Genomic DNA, 12,178 nt, shown 5'->3' on the forward strand with positions numbered 1-12,178 from the left:
TGGACAGCAAAGCCTTAGGCAAGCCGCCATTTCTCTGGGCCCCAGTTTCCTTGTTGAAAAGCCAGGGCAGGGACGCCTCTGTCTACCGCTCCAGGTTGGCGTGAGAAATCCGGTGATGTCATGCTCTGACCAATGTGTGGTCGTATGAAAATGGAAGGAGGTGGATCGTAATGTTAAAAATAATGATGCCTGTGTTCAAAGGGTTGCTTGTAATTTTTTGTTTTCTTGATTTGAAGATGAAGCACTTCCCGAGAATGTCTGAAGAGGAAGAGTCGTTCCTCTTTGATAACGGCCATTTGAAAATAGAGTTTTCCACCAGGGACTGTTGTTATGAAATATGAATAGGAGTATGTGGAAGAACAATTAAATAATTTGTATTTTAGTGTTTATGAAGCACTTTCTTAAAATTTTTTTAATGCTTATTTTTGAGAGAGAGTGCAAGCAGCAGAGGGACAGAGAGAGAGAGAGACACAGAATCCAAAGCAGGCTCCAGGCACCAAGCTGTCAGCAGAGAGCCCTACGCTGGGCTTGAACTTGCAAACTGCAAGATCATGACCTGAGCCGAAGTCCGACACTTAACTGACTGAGCCACCCAGGTGCTCCACGAAGCACTTTCAAAACCATGGCCCATTGAGCCATTTCGTGGTGAAGACTACAGCTTTGGCATTTGGCAAACCTGTGATAGGTTCCTAATTCCAACACTTACCAGCTGTGTGAGTGGGCAAGGCACTTAACCTCTCCAAACCTCAGTTTCTTCATCTGTAAAAGGGGATGATTCTATTCAAAGAGTAGTTTAGAGTATTTAGTGTGGTGATGCATACAGAGCACCTCAAATAGCCTGGCACAAGGTAAGTGCTCAGTAATCCGAGCTAATATTATTTGCGTTGTTTGTAACGCCATCCTCATGATCTCGCTGATGAGGTCCATGGTATTATGTGCCCCGTTCCTGAGAAGAGAAACATGTGACTCACAGACAGTCATCGTCTTGCCTGGGGTGGCCTGGCTGGTGGGTGACAAAGCCAACCCAGGCTCTAGCTCCAGCCCGTGGTCCCTGACCTCACAGTTGCTGAATATTCGACTGGTTGATGCTGCTTCCTATTCAAAGACCTTTGTTTGTGGTAATAAGAGTTCTTTGTTGGTGGCCAGAAGGAGTGGCCTCCAGCCAGAGCTCTGACCCTTTAGCCTCCAGGCACACTGCAACCCCCCCTACCCCCACCGCACTCCCCACATTTGCTTTAGGAACTGCTGTTACTAATGGAAGTGTGTCATTTCCTCAGGGTGTGTTGGAGCAGGGAAATGCAAGGTTGAGTGAGATTCACAGGCTTGCACTTGGCAGCTGGCAGGGCTCCAGGCGCGTGTCTGTGTGTCATCTGCAGTGGGACAGCTGTTCCGTTGTGCCTGAACGTGCTTATCAGAGAGGCAAACATTACAGATCTGCACCGTCAGACTCCAACTCAGACAGCCCGGCCTTGGCTGTTTCCCCCCTCCCCAGCACCCCCTCCTCGTAATAGCTGTAAGTACATTTTATGGAGCCACTGTGTGCCAGGCGCTAAGTGTTTCTCCCTATGCGATTGCCTTTAACGCGCATAAGCCGGCCCCTGTGGTGGGTCCCATCCTTAGCTCTGCAGCCCCCAGAGGGATCCTCTAAAATGTGGTCAGATCGGGACATGTTTCGCCTCTGAACCCTCAGTGGCTTCCTGTCTGCCACATCCAAAGGGCATTCCTGACCCATAGAGTCTTACTCGGTGTGGCCCCAGCCACCTCTCTGACCTCCACTTTTCCATGCTCCCTGTCCCAGTTACCTATTGTTGCTAACAGACTACTCCGAACGTGATGGCTTAGGCCATTTTATGGTTTCTGCTGATTCTGTGCATCAGGAAATCAGCAGGGCATGGAAGAGATGTTTTGCTTGGCCGCATGTCATGTCTGTTGGGTCTGGAGCGTCCAGGTAGTCCCTTCCTGCCCCCGGTGGTGCTAAAAGTGAGGGCGACCCAAGGGCTGGGGGCAGCTACAGCAGCTGCTGGGGTCAGAGCTGGGGTCTCTGGTTCTCACTGTCTGCTGGTTCCTCGCTTCTCTTCCTTGGACACCCGGGGCCTCTTCCTCTCCACTTGCCAACTTTCTACACGACAGCCTCGGCGTCCCAAGAACACAAAAGCGGACGCCTCTAGGCCTTTCAAGGATTGGGGCTACAGATGGCAGAGAAACACTTCTGTTGCGACCTTTGGTTAAAGCAAGTCACAGATCCAGTCCCGATTCAAGGGGAGGGGACCGCAGAGGGGCTGGTGTGGTTCATCAGAGGTCAGCAACACCAGAACCTATCACTGCCTGTTCATTCACTCCTCTCCAGCCACACAGACCTCTGTGCCCTTCCTCAAGCATGCCGCACACACCCCAGCCTTGGGGCCTTTGCGTTTGCTGTTTCCCTCCCCTTGGATTCCCTTCCCCAAATATACACAGGGATCAGGTCCTCTATTCAACCTTGGCTTAAATGCTACTTTAATACCAAGATCATACCCTACCTACCTTATCAGAAACAGTGCCTTCCTTCCACATGTCACCTGTCTCCTTACCCCCTCTGGTTTTGTTTTTGCACTTTTCACCTCCTGGTGTATTTATCACCTACTTACTGTCTAATCTTTCCCTGTCCCCACCCCAGAATATAAGTGCCATGTGAGTAGGGCGTTTGCTTTGTTCACCGCAGTGTCCCTAGCTCTAGATCTGACCCGTGGTAGCCACATTTGGTGAATGAATGAGTATTTGAGATGAGGAGAGTGAAGTTCAGAGAGGTTAAGTAACTTTCCCAAAGACACACACACTAATATTCGACAGAGCTAAGATTCAAATCCAGGCTTAATCCATGAAGCCTTAGAAGTTTCACTACCTGTAGGGGTAATTGCTGCTTAGGTAATTATGGCTGTTTCCTATTTCCTCTCCCTGTTTCCTGTCTCCACTTAAGGTGGTTTTCCCACAACTAAAATTGGATCAGGCATAAACCCATCTTGAAGGGGGCATCTTCACCTTCCGCAGAAGGCCCTCCTTTCTTAGACCGCTGCACAAGGCACAGCAAAACTTGGCCTCCAGCTGTAGCCTGGTGTGGTAGAGCAAATAATAGATTTTTGAGTCAGGCAGACCTCATTCTGTTTCCAGCGCCCCCACTCATTAGGCTAAGCATGGGCAAATTAGGAATGTCATCCATCCACCCATCCATCCACCTAATGAGTCTTTATTGAATTCCTCTCTGAGTCAGGGACGGTGCTAGGTTCCAGGGTGCGTTGGTGAAGACACCATCACCGCCCCAGCCTTCCGAGAACTTCCAGTCCGCTGGAAGGGAAAGATGTACTCACACAGTCACACAAATAAATTTATTTACAAATACTCTACTTATTTACTTATTGTGATAAGTACTGTAAAGGACTTAGTGTATGTGTAGGGGGAATGGCACCTGTAATAGTGCAGTGGGGCAGGGGCGGTTTCCCTAAGTGACGTTTGAGTGGGAGCTAATGGGATAAATAGATGTGGCAAGTTCATTCCAGGCAGAGGGAACAGCATATGCAAAGGTTCTGAGGAGGAGGGAGCAGGGCCCATCTTAGTGTCTGAAAGATCCTAAGAAATGTGTGGTCGGAGGGCAGAGAGCCTGAGGAACTGGAGACACAGATGGGAATCCAACCAGGCAGGGCTTTGAGGGGCCTGGGCATGGGGTTGGGGAACCCGTCAGCTTTATTTTTTCATCTCTAAAATGGGAATGGCAACAGTACCTCCCTCAGTCTGAGTGAGCAGCTGTGGCCAGCTGGGTGACAGCGGGGTGTGGCGAATCTGGGATGGTCTCAGCTGGGTTGATCATCCTCTGCTGCAATGGTCTCATCCTCCAGTGGGTTAGCATTGGGCTTGTTCACAAGGCAGCAGCTGGGAGCCAGAGAGCAGCAGAAGCCAGCGAGGCTTAGGAAGGGACACAGCATCACTTCTGCTGCATCCTGTTGGTCCGAGCAGATCACAAGGCCGACCCAGATCCATGAGTGCATGTGAAACTCTCTACACAGTACCTGGTGCACAGGAAATGCTCTGTAAATGCTATTATTATTATTTTTTTTTAATTTTTTTTTCAATGTTTATTTATTTTTGGGACAGAGAGAGACAGAGCATGAACGGGGGAGGGGCAGAGAGAGAGGGAGACACAGAATCGGAAACAGGCTCCAGGCTCTGAGCCGTCAGCCCAGAGCCTGACGCGGGGCTCGAACTCCCGGACCGCGAGATCGTGACCTGGCTGAAGTCGGACGCTTAACCGACTGCGCCACCCAGGCGCCCCTGTAAATGCTATTATTATTGTTGTTGCTATTGATGTTATCATCGTGCATTTGCATAATGCTTTATGCTTTTCAAAGTTTTGTCCTATACATCATTAGAGCCTACACTGTGTGAAGAGAGTTGGGGCAAATGGTACCAGCCCCATTTGACAAATGTGGAAGAGTTCACATAACTGTCTCAGGTCACACATTTAGCTGGTGGCTGCAGCCAAACACTAGAACTCAGATATCATGTAACCTAACGCATATTTGCACACACATCTGCTGAAAGTGAACCCATTTGTGGATGATGTCGTCATCCCGAGCACCGTCCTGGTAAACAGAATAATTTAGATACAAATGTTTTAGGGGCGCTTGGGTGGTTCAGTCAGTTGGGCATCCGACTTCAGCTCAGGTCATGATCTCACAGCCTGTGAGTTCAGGCTCCACGTCAGGCTCTGTGCTGACAGCTCGAGCCTGGAGCCCGCTTCAGATTCTGTGTCTCCCTTTCTCTCTGCCCCTCCCCCACTCATGCTCTGTCTCACTCTGTCTCTCAAAAATAAATAAATGTTAAAAAAAATTTTTTTAATACATTAAAAAAAAGATACAAATGTTTTTGTCTGTGGCACAGGCTAGTGACCATCTGCTAGGTTTGGGTATGGCCTCTGAGACTCAAGTTCTCCTATGCAAGTTTTGTGTTTTTGGCTCCCAGTCTCAGTGGGGTCACTGATGATTCTCTTTTTTCTTGCTCAGAGAACCTCTCGTTGGACTCCAGTTGCTTTTCCTCTCCACCTGTGAATTTCCTTCAAGAATTGCCAAGCTATCGGTCCATTGCACGCAAGAGGACGACCATTCCTACCCGAGAGAAGCAAAGTGGCACTTTGCTAAAGCCGACAGACTCTTACAGCTCCCAGCTGGAGGGAGGAATCACTGAAAACCTCAATAGCCAATCGATTCGGAAGTATGCACTGAACATCTCTGAGAAGCGGAGGCTAAGGTTTGTTCAGTAGCCATCTGGAAGGCATTTGATACATGTTTTAGGCACGGGTGTGTGGTATGCATGGAATGCATTTCCTGAAGAGTTCATGTAATTAGAAATGTATTACTTAAGGTAATCCACACTGCAGTGACAAAGTTACCCGAACGTGTAATAACTCAACATATTAGAAATTTCTTTCTTTCTTTTTTTTTTTAAATGTTTTATTTATTTTTGAGAGAGAGAGAGAGCGAGAGAGAGCACAAGAAGCAGGTCGGGGAGGGGCGCAGAGAACAGAGGATCAAAACAGGCTCTGTACTGACAGCACAGAGCCACATGCAGGGCTGGAACTCACAAATGGTGAGATCGTGACCTGAGCTGCTGAGCTGAAGTCAGACACTCAACCAGCTGAGTCACCCAGGCGCCTCTAGAAGTTTATTTCTTGTTCACGTAAAAGTCCTGGGTTCAGATCAAGGGGGAACTTTGTAGTCATTCAGGGACCCAGGCTCCCTCCGTCTTGTAGCTCAAACCCCCAAAGCCTCATCGTCTGTAGTTACTCCTCTCTGTTTCCCCTCCCCTCAGCTACTAATCTACTCTTTGTCTTTAGATTTGCCATTCTGGACATTTCATATAAATGGAATCTTACAACATGTGACCTTTTGTACCTGGCTTCTTTCACTTAGCGTCATCCAAGTGGTGGTGTATATCAGTATGCAGTTCCCTTTTTTTTGCCTTTAACAAGGAGTGGCTTTATTTATTTATTTATTTATTTTCTGATTTGAATATTTTATTTTATTTTATTTTTTCAATGTATGAAATTTATTGTCAAATTGGTTTCCATACAACACCCAGTGCTCATCCCAAAAGATGCCCTCTTCAATACCCATCACCCACCCTCCCCTCCCTCCCACCCCCCATCAACCTTCAGTTTGTTCTCAGTTTTTAAGAGTCTCTTACGCTTTGGCTCTCTCCCTCTCTACCTTTTTTTTTTCTTCTTCCCCTCCGCCATAGACTTCTGTTAAGTTTCTCAGGATCCACATAAGAGTGAAAACATATGGTATCTGTCTTTGTATGACTTATTTCACTTAACATAACACTCTCCAGTTCCATCCACGTTGCTACAAAGGGCCATATTTCATTCTTTCTCATTGCCACATAGTATTCCATTGTGTATATAAACCACAATTTCTTTTTCCATTTGTCAGTTGATGGACATTTAGGCTCTTTCCATAATGTGGCTGTTGTTGACAGGGCTGCTGTAAACATTGGGGTACAAGTGCCCCTATGCATCAGCACTCCTGTATCCCTTGGGTCAATTCCTAGCAGTGCTATTGCTGGGTCATAGGGTAGGTCTATTTTTAATTTTTTGAGGAACCTCCACACTGTTTTCCAGAGCGGCTGCACCAGTTTGCATTCCCACCAACAGTACAAGAGGGTTCCCGTTTCTCCACATCCTCTCCCGCATCCATAGTCTCCTGATTTGTTCATTTTGGCCACTCTGACTGGCGTGAGGTGGTATCTGAGTGTGGTTTTGATTTGTATTTCCCTGATGAGGAGCGACGTTGAGCATCTTTTCATGTGCCTGTTGGCCATCTGGAGGTCTTCTTTAGAGAAGTGTTTATTCATGTTTCCTGCCCATTTCTTCACTGGATTGTTTTTCCTTTTTTTTTTTTTTTTAAGTTTACTTATTTATCTTGAGAGAGAGAGGGAGAGTGTGCACGTGTGCTCATGAGCCTAGGAGAGGGGCAGAGAAAGAGGGAGAGAAAGAGAATCCCAAGTGGATTCTGCACTGTCATGCAGGGCTTAATCTCACGAACTGTGAGATCATGACCTGATCTGAAATCAAGAGGCAGATGCTAAGCTGATTGAGCCACCTAGGCACCCCCCCCTTTTTTTTTAAATTTTTTAATGTTTATTTATTTTGAGAGAGGGAGAGATAGAGCACAAGCAGGGGAGGGGCAGAGATACAGGAGGGGGGGAGAGAGAGACAGAGAGAGAGAGAGAGAGAGAGAGAGAATCCTAAGCAGGCCCCACAGTCAGTGCAGAGCCAGTTGTAGGGCTCAAACTCAAGAACCAAAAGGTCATGACCTGTGCTGAAACCAAGAGTCAGATGCTTAACCAACCGAGCCACCCTGGTGCCCCAATATGCCATTCCTTTTTATGGTTGAATGATATTTCATTGTATGGATGTGCCTCATTTTGTTTGTCCATTCATCCATTGGTGGACATCGGGTTGTTTCCGCCTTTCAGTTCTTGTGAACAGTGCTGCTATGAAAATTTACGTACAAGTTTTTGTTTGAGACCCTGTTGTCAGTTCTTTTGGGGTATCTACCTGGGGGTAGAATTGCTGGGTCATATCAGAATTCTGTGTTTAACATTTTGAGGAATATCCAGACTGTTTTCCTTAGCGGCTGCAGCATTTTACACTTCCACCAGCAGTGTATGAGGGCTCCAGGTTTTCCACATCCTGTTGGCTGGGATTTTATTTGATGCTGAGGCTTGATGACCTTGTCATGATCATTGTCATGACTTTTATTTATTTATTTATTTATTTTGAGAGAGAGAGCGAGTAGGCGCATGGGGAGGGGCAGAGAGACAGAGGGAGGGAGGGAATCCCAAGCAGGCTCCATGCCTTCAGCGCTGAACCTCAGGCAGTGCTCAGTCCCACGAACTGTGGGATCATGACCTGAGCCGAAATGAAGAATCGGACGCTTAACTGACTGAGCCACCCAGGCGCCCCTGTCATGACTGTTTTTTAACGCAGGAACATTCAGGAGACCCAGATGAAGTATTTATCTGAGTGGGACCAGTGGAAACGGTATAGCAGCAAGTCTTGGAAGAGGTTCATAGGGAAGGCTCGCGAGATGACGACCCACCTGGAGCTGTGGCGGGACGACATTCGCAGCATAGAAGGTACCACGCCCCACACTCTGCGCACGGGCTCCGCGCTCCTTGGCAGAAGTCTCCCATGCACGGCGGAAAGTACAGCTTCGTTTTCTCTAACGTCTAGATGAAATTTAGCACTTCTTTCCATGATGAATGGGAGTAACAGCCCCAGTTAGGATTAGCAGAACCTGTCTCTTTGTCAGCAGGAAAATCAGATATTTTCCTATCCCTTCTGGCTGTAATTGTCTTGGAACACCATTTATACTCATCACTACTTTGAAATTGTAGCAGTTAACCTGCAGGATCTGCCACTAGGTCTTGTTATTTAATGTGCTAATGAAGATGCTCCTCTATTATTGTAGCACACGTTTGGTTTTTCATATTTTAACCAGTTTTTAATATTATAACCATAGGTCTATTTGTATTTGGGGTATTTAAAATATTATTCTGAAATAGGGTTCATTAGGCTTCACTGGACTGGCAGAGGTGCCCGTGGCCCTGAAAATACCGAGGATCCGTTCTTCCCCATATTGGGGAGAATTGGGCTGCAGGATTCCAACAGTCCGCTCTGGTTGCTCTAATCAGATACTGTAGACAGGGTGGCCTCAACGACAGAAATTTATTTTTTTATAGTCTGGAGACTGGAAGTTCAAGACCAGGCTGCCTTCTCGCTTTGTCTTTACATGACCTCATCTTTGTGTGCTCTTGGGAAAAGAGGAGAGAGGGGGGTGGTGAGAGAGCTTCAGTTCTGATGCCTCTTCTCGTAACGTCACCGATCCCATCATGGGGCCTCACTCTTATAACTTCATCTAAACCTAAACACCTCCCAAAGACTCCACCTCGAAATACCATCAGATTAGGGCTTAGGGATTCAGCATATGAATTTCAGGGAGGGAGGAGACACAATTCATTCCATAGCAAGTATACAAAAAATTGCAAGTTGTGCCACAATATAAGATTAGGAAGAAACATTTCAACATTTGGGTGACATAGCAGGGCCAGGGAGAAAATACCTCTTAGGGTTACGTAGCCATAAAGCAAAAACAATCTACAAACAACTCCTCAAATCTGCTAAAGTGGGAATTTTGTAAAGTTTGTAGTGAATGTGGCAGGATGAATGGAAGAAATGCGGTCAATATTACTATTTTAAGACCTATAAAATACTCTTGGTAATTTATTCAATAAAATGCTTTTTAAAATTGTTTTATTGGGAGAATATAAACACAATAACAAGGGACTTCATAGGCTCACTTAAAACTTAACCATCTGGGGGGTGCCTGGGTGGCTCAGTCGGTTAAACATCTGACTGCAGCTCAGGTCATTATCTCATGGTTTGTGGGTTCGAGACCCACATCGGGCTGGCTCTGTGCTGATAGAAATTCTGTGTCTCCCTCCCTCTCTGTCCCTCCCCTGCTCTCTCTCTCTCTCTCTCTCTTTTCCCCTCCTCCCCCCTTCAAAAATAAATAGACATTAAAAACAAACAAACTTAACCATTTAGCCGTACTTTTTTTGCGATCTAAGCACAACATCATGTTTGAAGCAAAATAATAAAAGCTGATCCCAGTTGAGCCTTTATTATCCAGTAGGTGTTGTGCTAAAGATTTCACTCATAACTAGCTTAGTTAATCCTCACAAGAACTTTTCATATAGGTATTTATCATTCGCATGGCTCTGATGGGTTAAAATACTTGGCCAGGTTCACTCAGCTAGGATGAGGCAGCCCCAGGATTTGAAGGATTTGATCCTGGCGGTCAAGCTTCCATGCCCAGCTTCCTTTCTGGTTTAGTGATGGCCTTTGTGGAGGTTTTCATTCAGAAGGGCCTTGTAAGAATTCAGAAACGGGTTCATACACTCATGGTCAGTTACAAAAGCACCTATTGCAATTCACTGGGGAAAGGGTAGCCTTTTTAGTAAGTGGTGCTGAGTCAATTAGATATTCATATAAGAAAAGATACTGAGTCCTACCACACACCATTGTCAAATAGCTAATTCAAGATGGAGTGTAGATTTACAAGTGAAAGAAGGAGAGCCTTAAAGCCAACAGCAGATATACAAAATGTTTCTTCCTCCCTCCCCCACCAAGTCCCTCAGCTTTCTGGCTGATTGGATGTATTGCGGGTAGTGCGTGTGGGTCGATGCTCCTGGTTGGTGATGTCTGGATTTCTTTTTTCCAGGAAAGTTTGGCACTGGGATTCAGTCCTATTTCTCCTTCTTGCGGTTTCTGGTGTTGCTGAACTTGGTGATCTTTCTGATTATCTTTATGCTGGTTTTGCTCCCCATCTTGCTCACCAAATACAACATCACCAACAGCACCTTTGTGCTCATTCCGTCCAAAGACACGGGTAAGTCTGAGGCCTGGTTTGCTGTGAGAATGTTCTTGTCACTGTGTGCCTATCTACCACTTGGGAGGAGCACTGTGGGCTAGGAAAGTGGAATATTTAGCAAGCATGATATAACCTACTCCAATAACTTTATTTCGAGACTTTTATCTCTGATAATGGTGACACTCAGTTCCCACCAGTTATGTGCCAGACATTATAGCAAGTGCTGGACGTGTGTTTCTTTACTGAATGCTCAACAGAAGTCACATCTTTTGGGCATTCTGTTTATTCTATTGTGGAGGGTTTCTGTCATCCACAGACATTTATCGATTCCCTTCTTGATTCCTAGCTCTGTGCTAGGGGCCAGAAGTAGGGTGAGCTGAGTCAGTGCCAACTTATGTTAGAATTATAAAATGGGAGAACTGGAAATTAGCCTTGGAGGAACTGGTGCAACTCCTTTTTTTTTTTTTTTTTTTTTTTTTTTTTAGTAGCATTCACACCCATTGTGGAGCCCGATGCAGGGCTTTAAGTCACCACCATGAGTTTCAGACCTGAGCTGAGATCAAGAGTCAGATGCTTAACTGACCGTTAACTTTCTTCTTTTAACAAAGGGGAACTGAGGTTCAGAGAAGGGTACGGAGATTCAGGGTTCAGAGGTTCAGAGATTGGGTTATTTTCCTCAATTTGTCACTCCCCTGTAATTGTGACTTTGTAGGGCCTCCCACTGTGGCAGAGAATACTTTCTGCCCTGTTGGTATTGCAGTTGGCCATGTGACTTGTTTTGTCCAGAGGAATATTAGCTTGAAATGGTTTATGTGGTTGACTTGTCTATGAGAAGAGTCCTGGGGAGGGCCCATTGCTTCAGCCTGGGCCCCAGAATGAAGTATGGTGTAGACATGAGCCCAACTGGAAGACTGGAGTCCGTCCTAGCTCAGCCTAAATCAGCTACATGAGCTCAAACTGTAGCTCCATGAATGAGAAAGTTTAGTAACTGAGACTTAGAAGTTATTTGTTACATAGCAAAGGTAACTGATACAGAAAAAGTGAACTAGCTGTTCAAGGATAAGGTAGTTTCACTAAAATTAGTATTCAGGTAATCTCTTGATCATTTGTACATATGTAAATATAGGTTGTTTTAATGAAGCTGCATGTTTATTTACACACCTGGAAAGATCTTTTAAAATTGGATGTGCTTACAATGGAATAACAATACATCAATCACATATTCCAAAACACGTGCAAACATGAACCCCAAAGCACAAAATACCAGTACAAACAAAACACATGCTATAAGTAGACCCACATACAACATGTACAGAAAAAGACATACATCCACAGATTTGTAGGGAAAATAGCAAGAGGGGAAAATGCTGCTGTACTTGGTGTATTGAGGTTTGGACTGCAGACAGAAAACCACAAGTTCATAAACACATCCACACATAATTATATGTGACATGTCTAAATATATATACATATGCATGCATATGTACACAAATTATGATAGACAAATTGTAGAGACTGTGAAACTATTTCCACTGACGTTGTTGTTTTTGTTTTTTCCACAGATGTTCAATGCACAGTGTATCCAATAAGTAGTTCTGGCCTCATTTACTTTTATAGTTATATCATAGACTTGCTCTCTGGCACTGTAAGTATTTCACATAATTCTGTATTTGGACCCTCGATATACTGCAAATAGGTTAATTTAAAATTTT

The 12,178-nt window shown here is 45.4% G+C and overlaps 1 protein-coding gene across 3 annotated transcripts in view; it reads left to right on the forward strand.

Annotated features, from left to right (window-relative positions):
- TMC7 (transmembrane channel like 7) overlaps window positions 1-12,178 on the forward strand; it is a 57,209-nt gene that overhangs the window by 11,176 nt on the left and 33,855 nt on the right. For all 3 annotated transcript variants that reach the window (XM_045460326.1, XM_045460327.1, XM_045460328.1), the window contains exons 2-5: window positions 5,034-5,277; window positions 8,021-8,169; window positions 10,317-10,484; window positions 12,029-12,111. In XM_045460326.1, the coding sequence (XP_045316282.1) occupies window positions 5,034-5,277; window positions 8,021-8,169; window positions 10,317-10,484; window positions 12,029-12,111 (644 nt within the window). The remainder of the gene's footprint in view (window positions 1-5,033; window positions 5,278-8,020; window positions 8,170-10,316; window positions 10,485-12,028; window positions 12,112-12,178) is intronic.

The sequence above is a fragment of the Leopardus geoffroyi genome, chromosome E3 (assembly GCF_018350155.1).
Source record: "Leopardus geoffroyi isolate Oge1 chromosome E3, O.geoffroyi_Oge1_pat1.0, whole genome shotgun sequence".
NCBI classification, from domain to species: Eukaryota; Metazoa; Chordata; class Mammalia; order Carnivora; family Felidae; genus Leopardus; species Leopardus geoffroyi.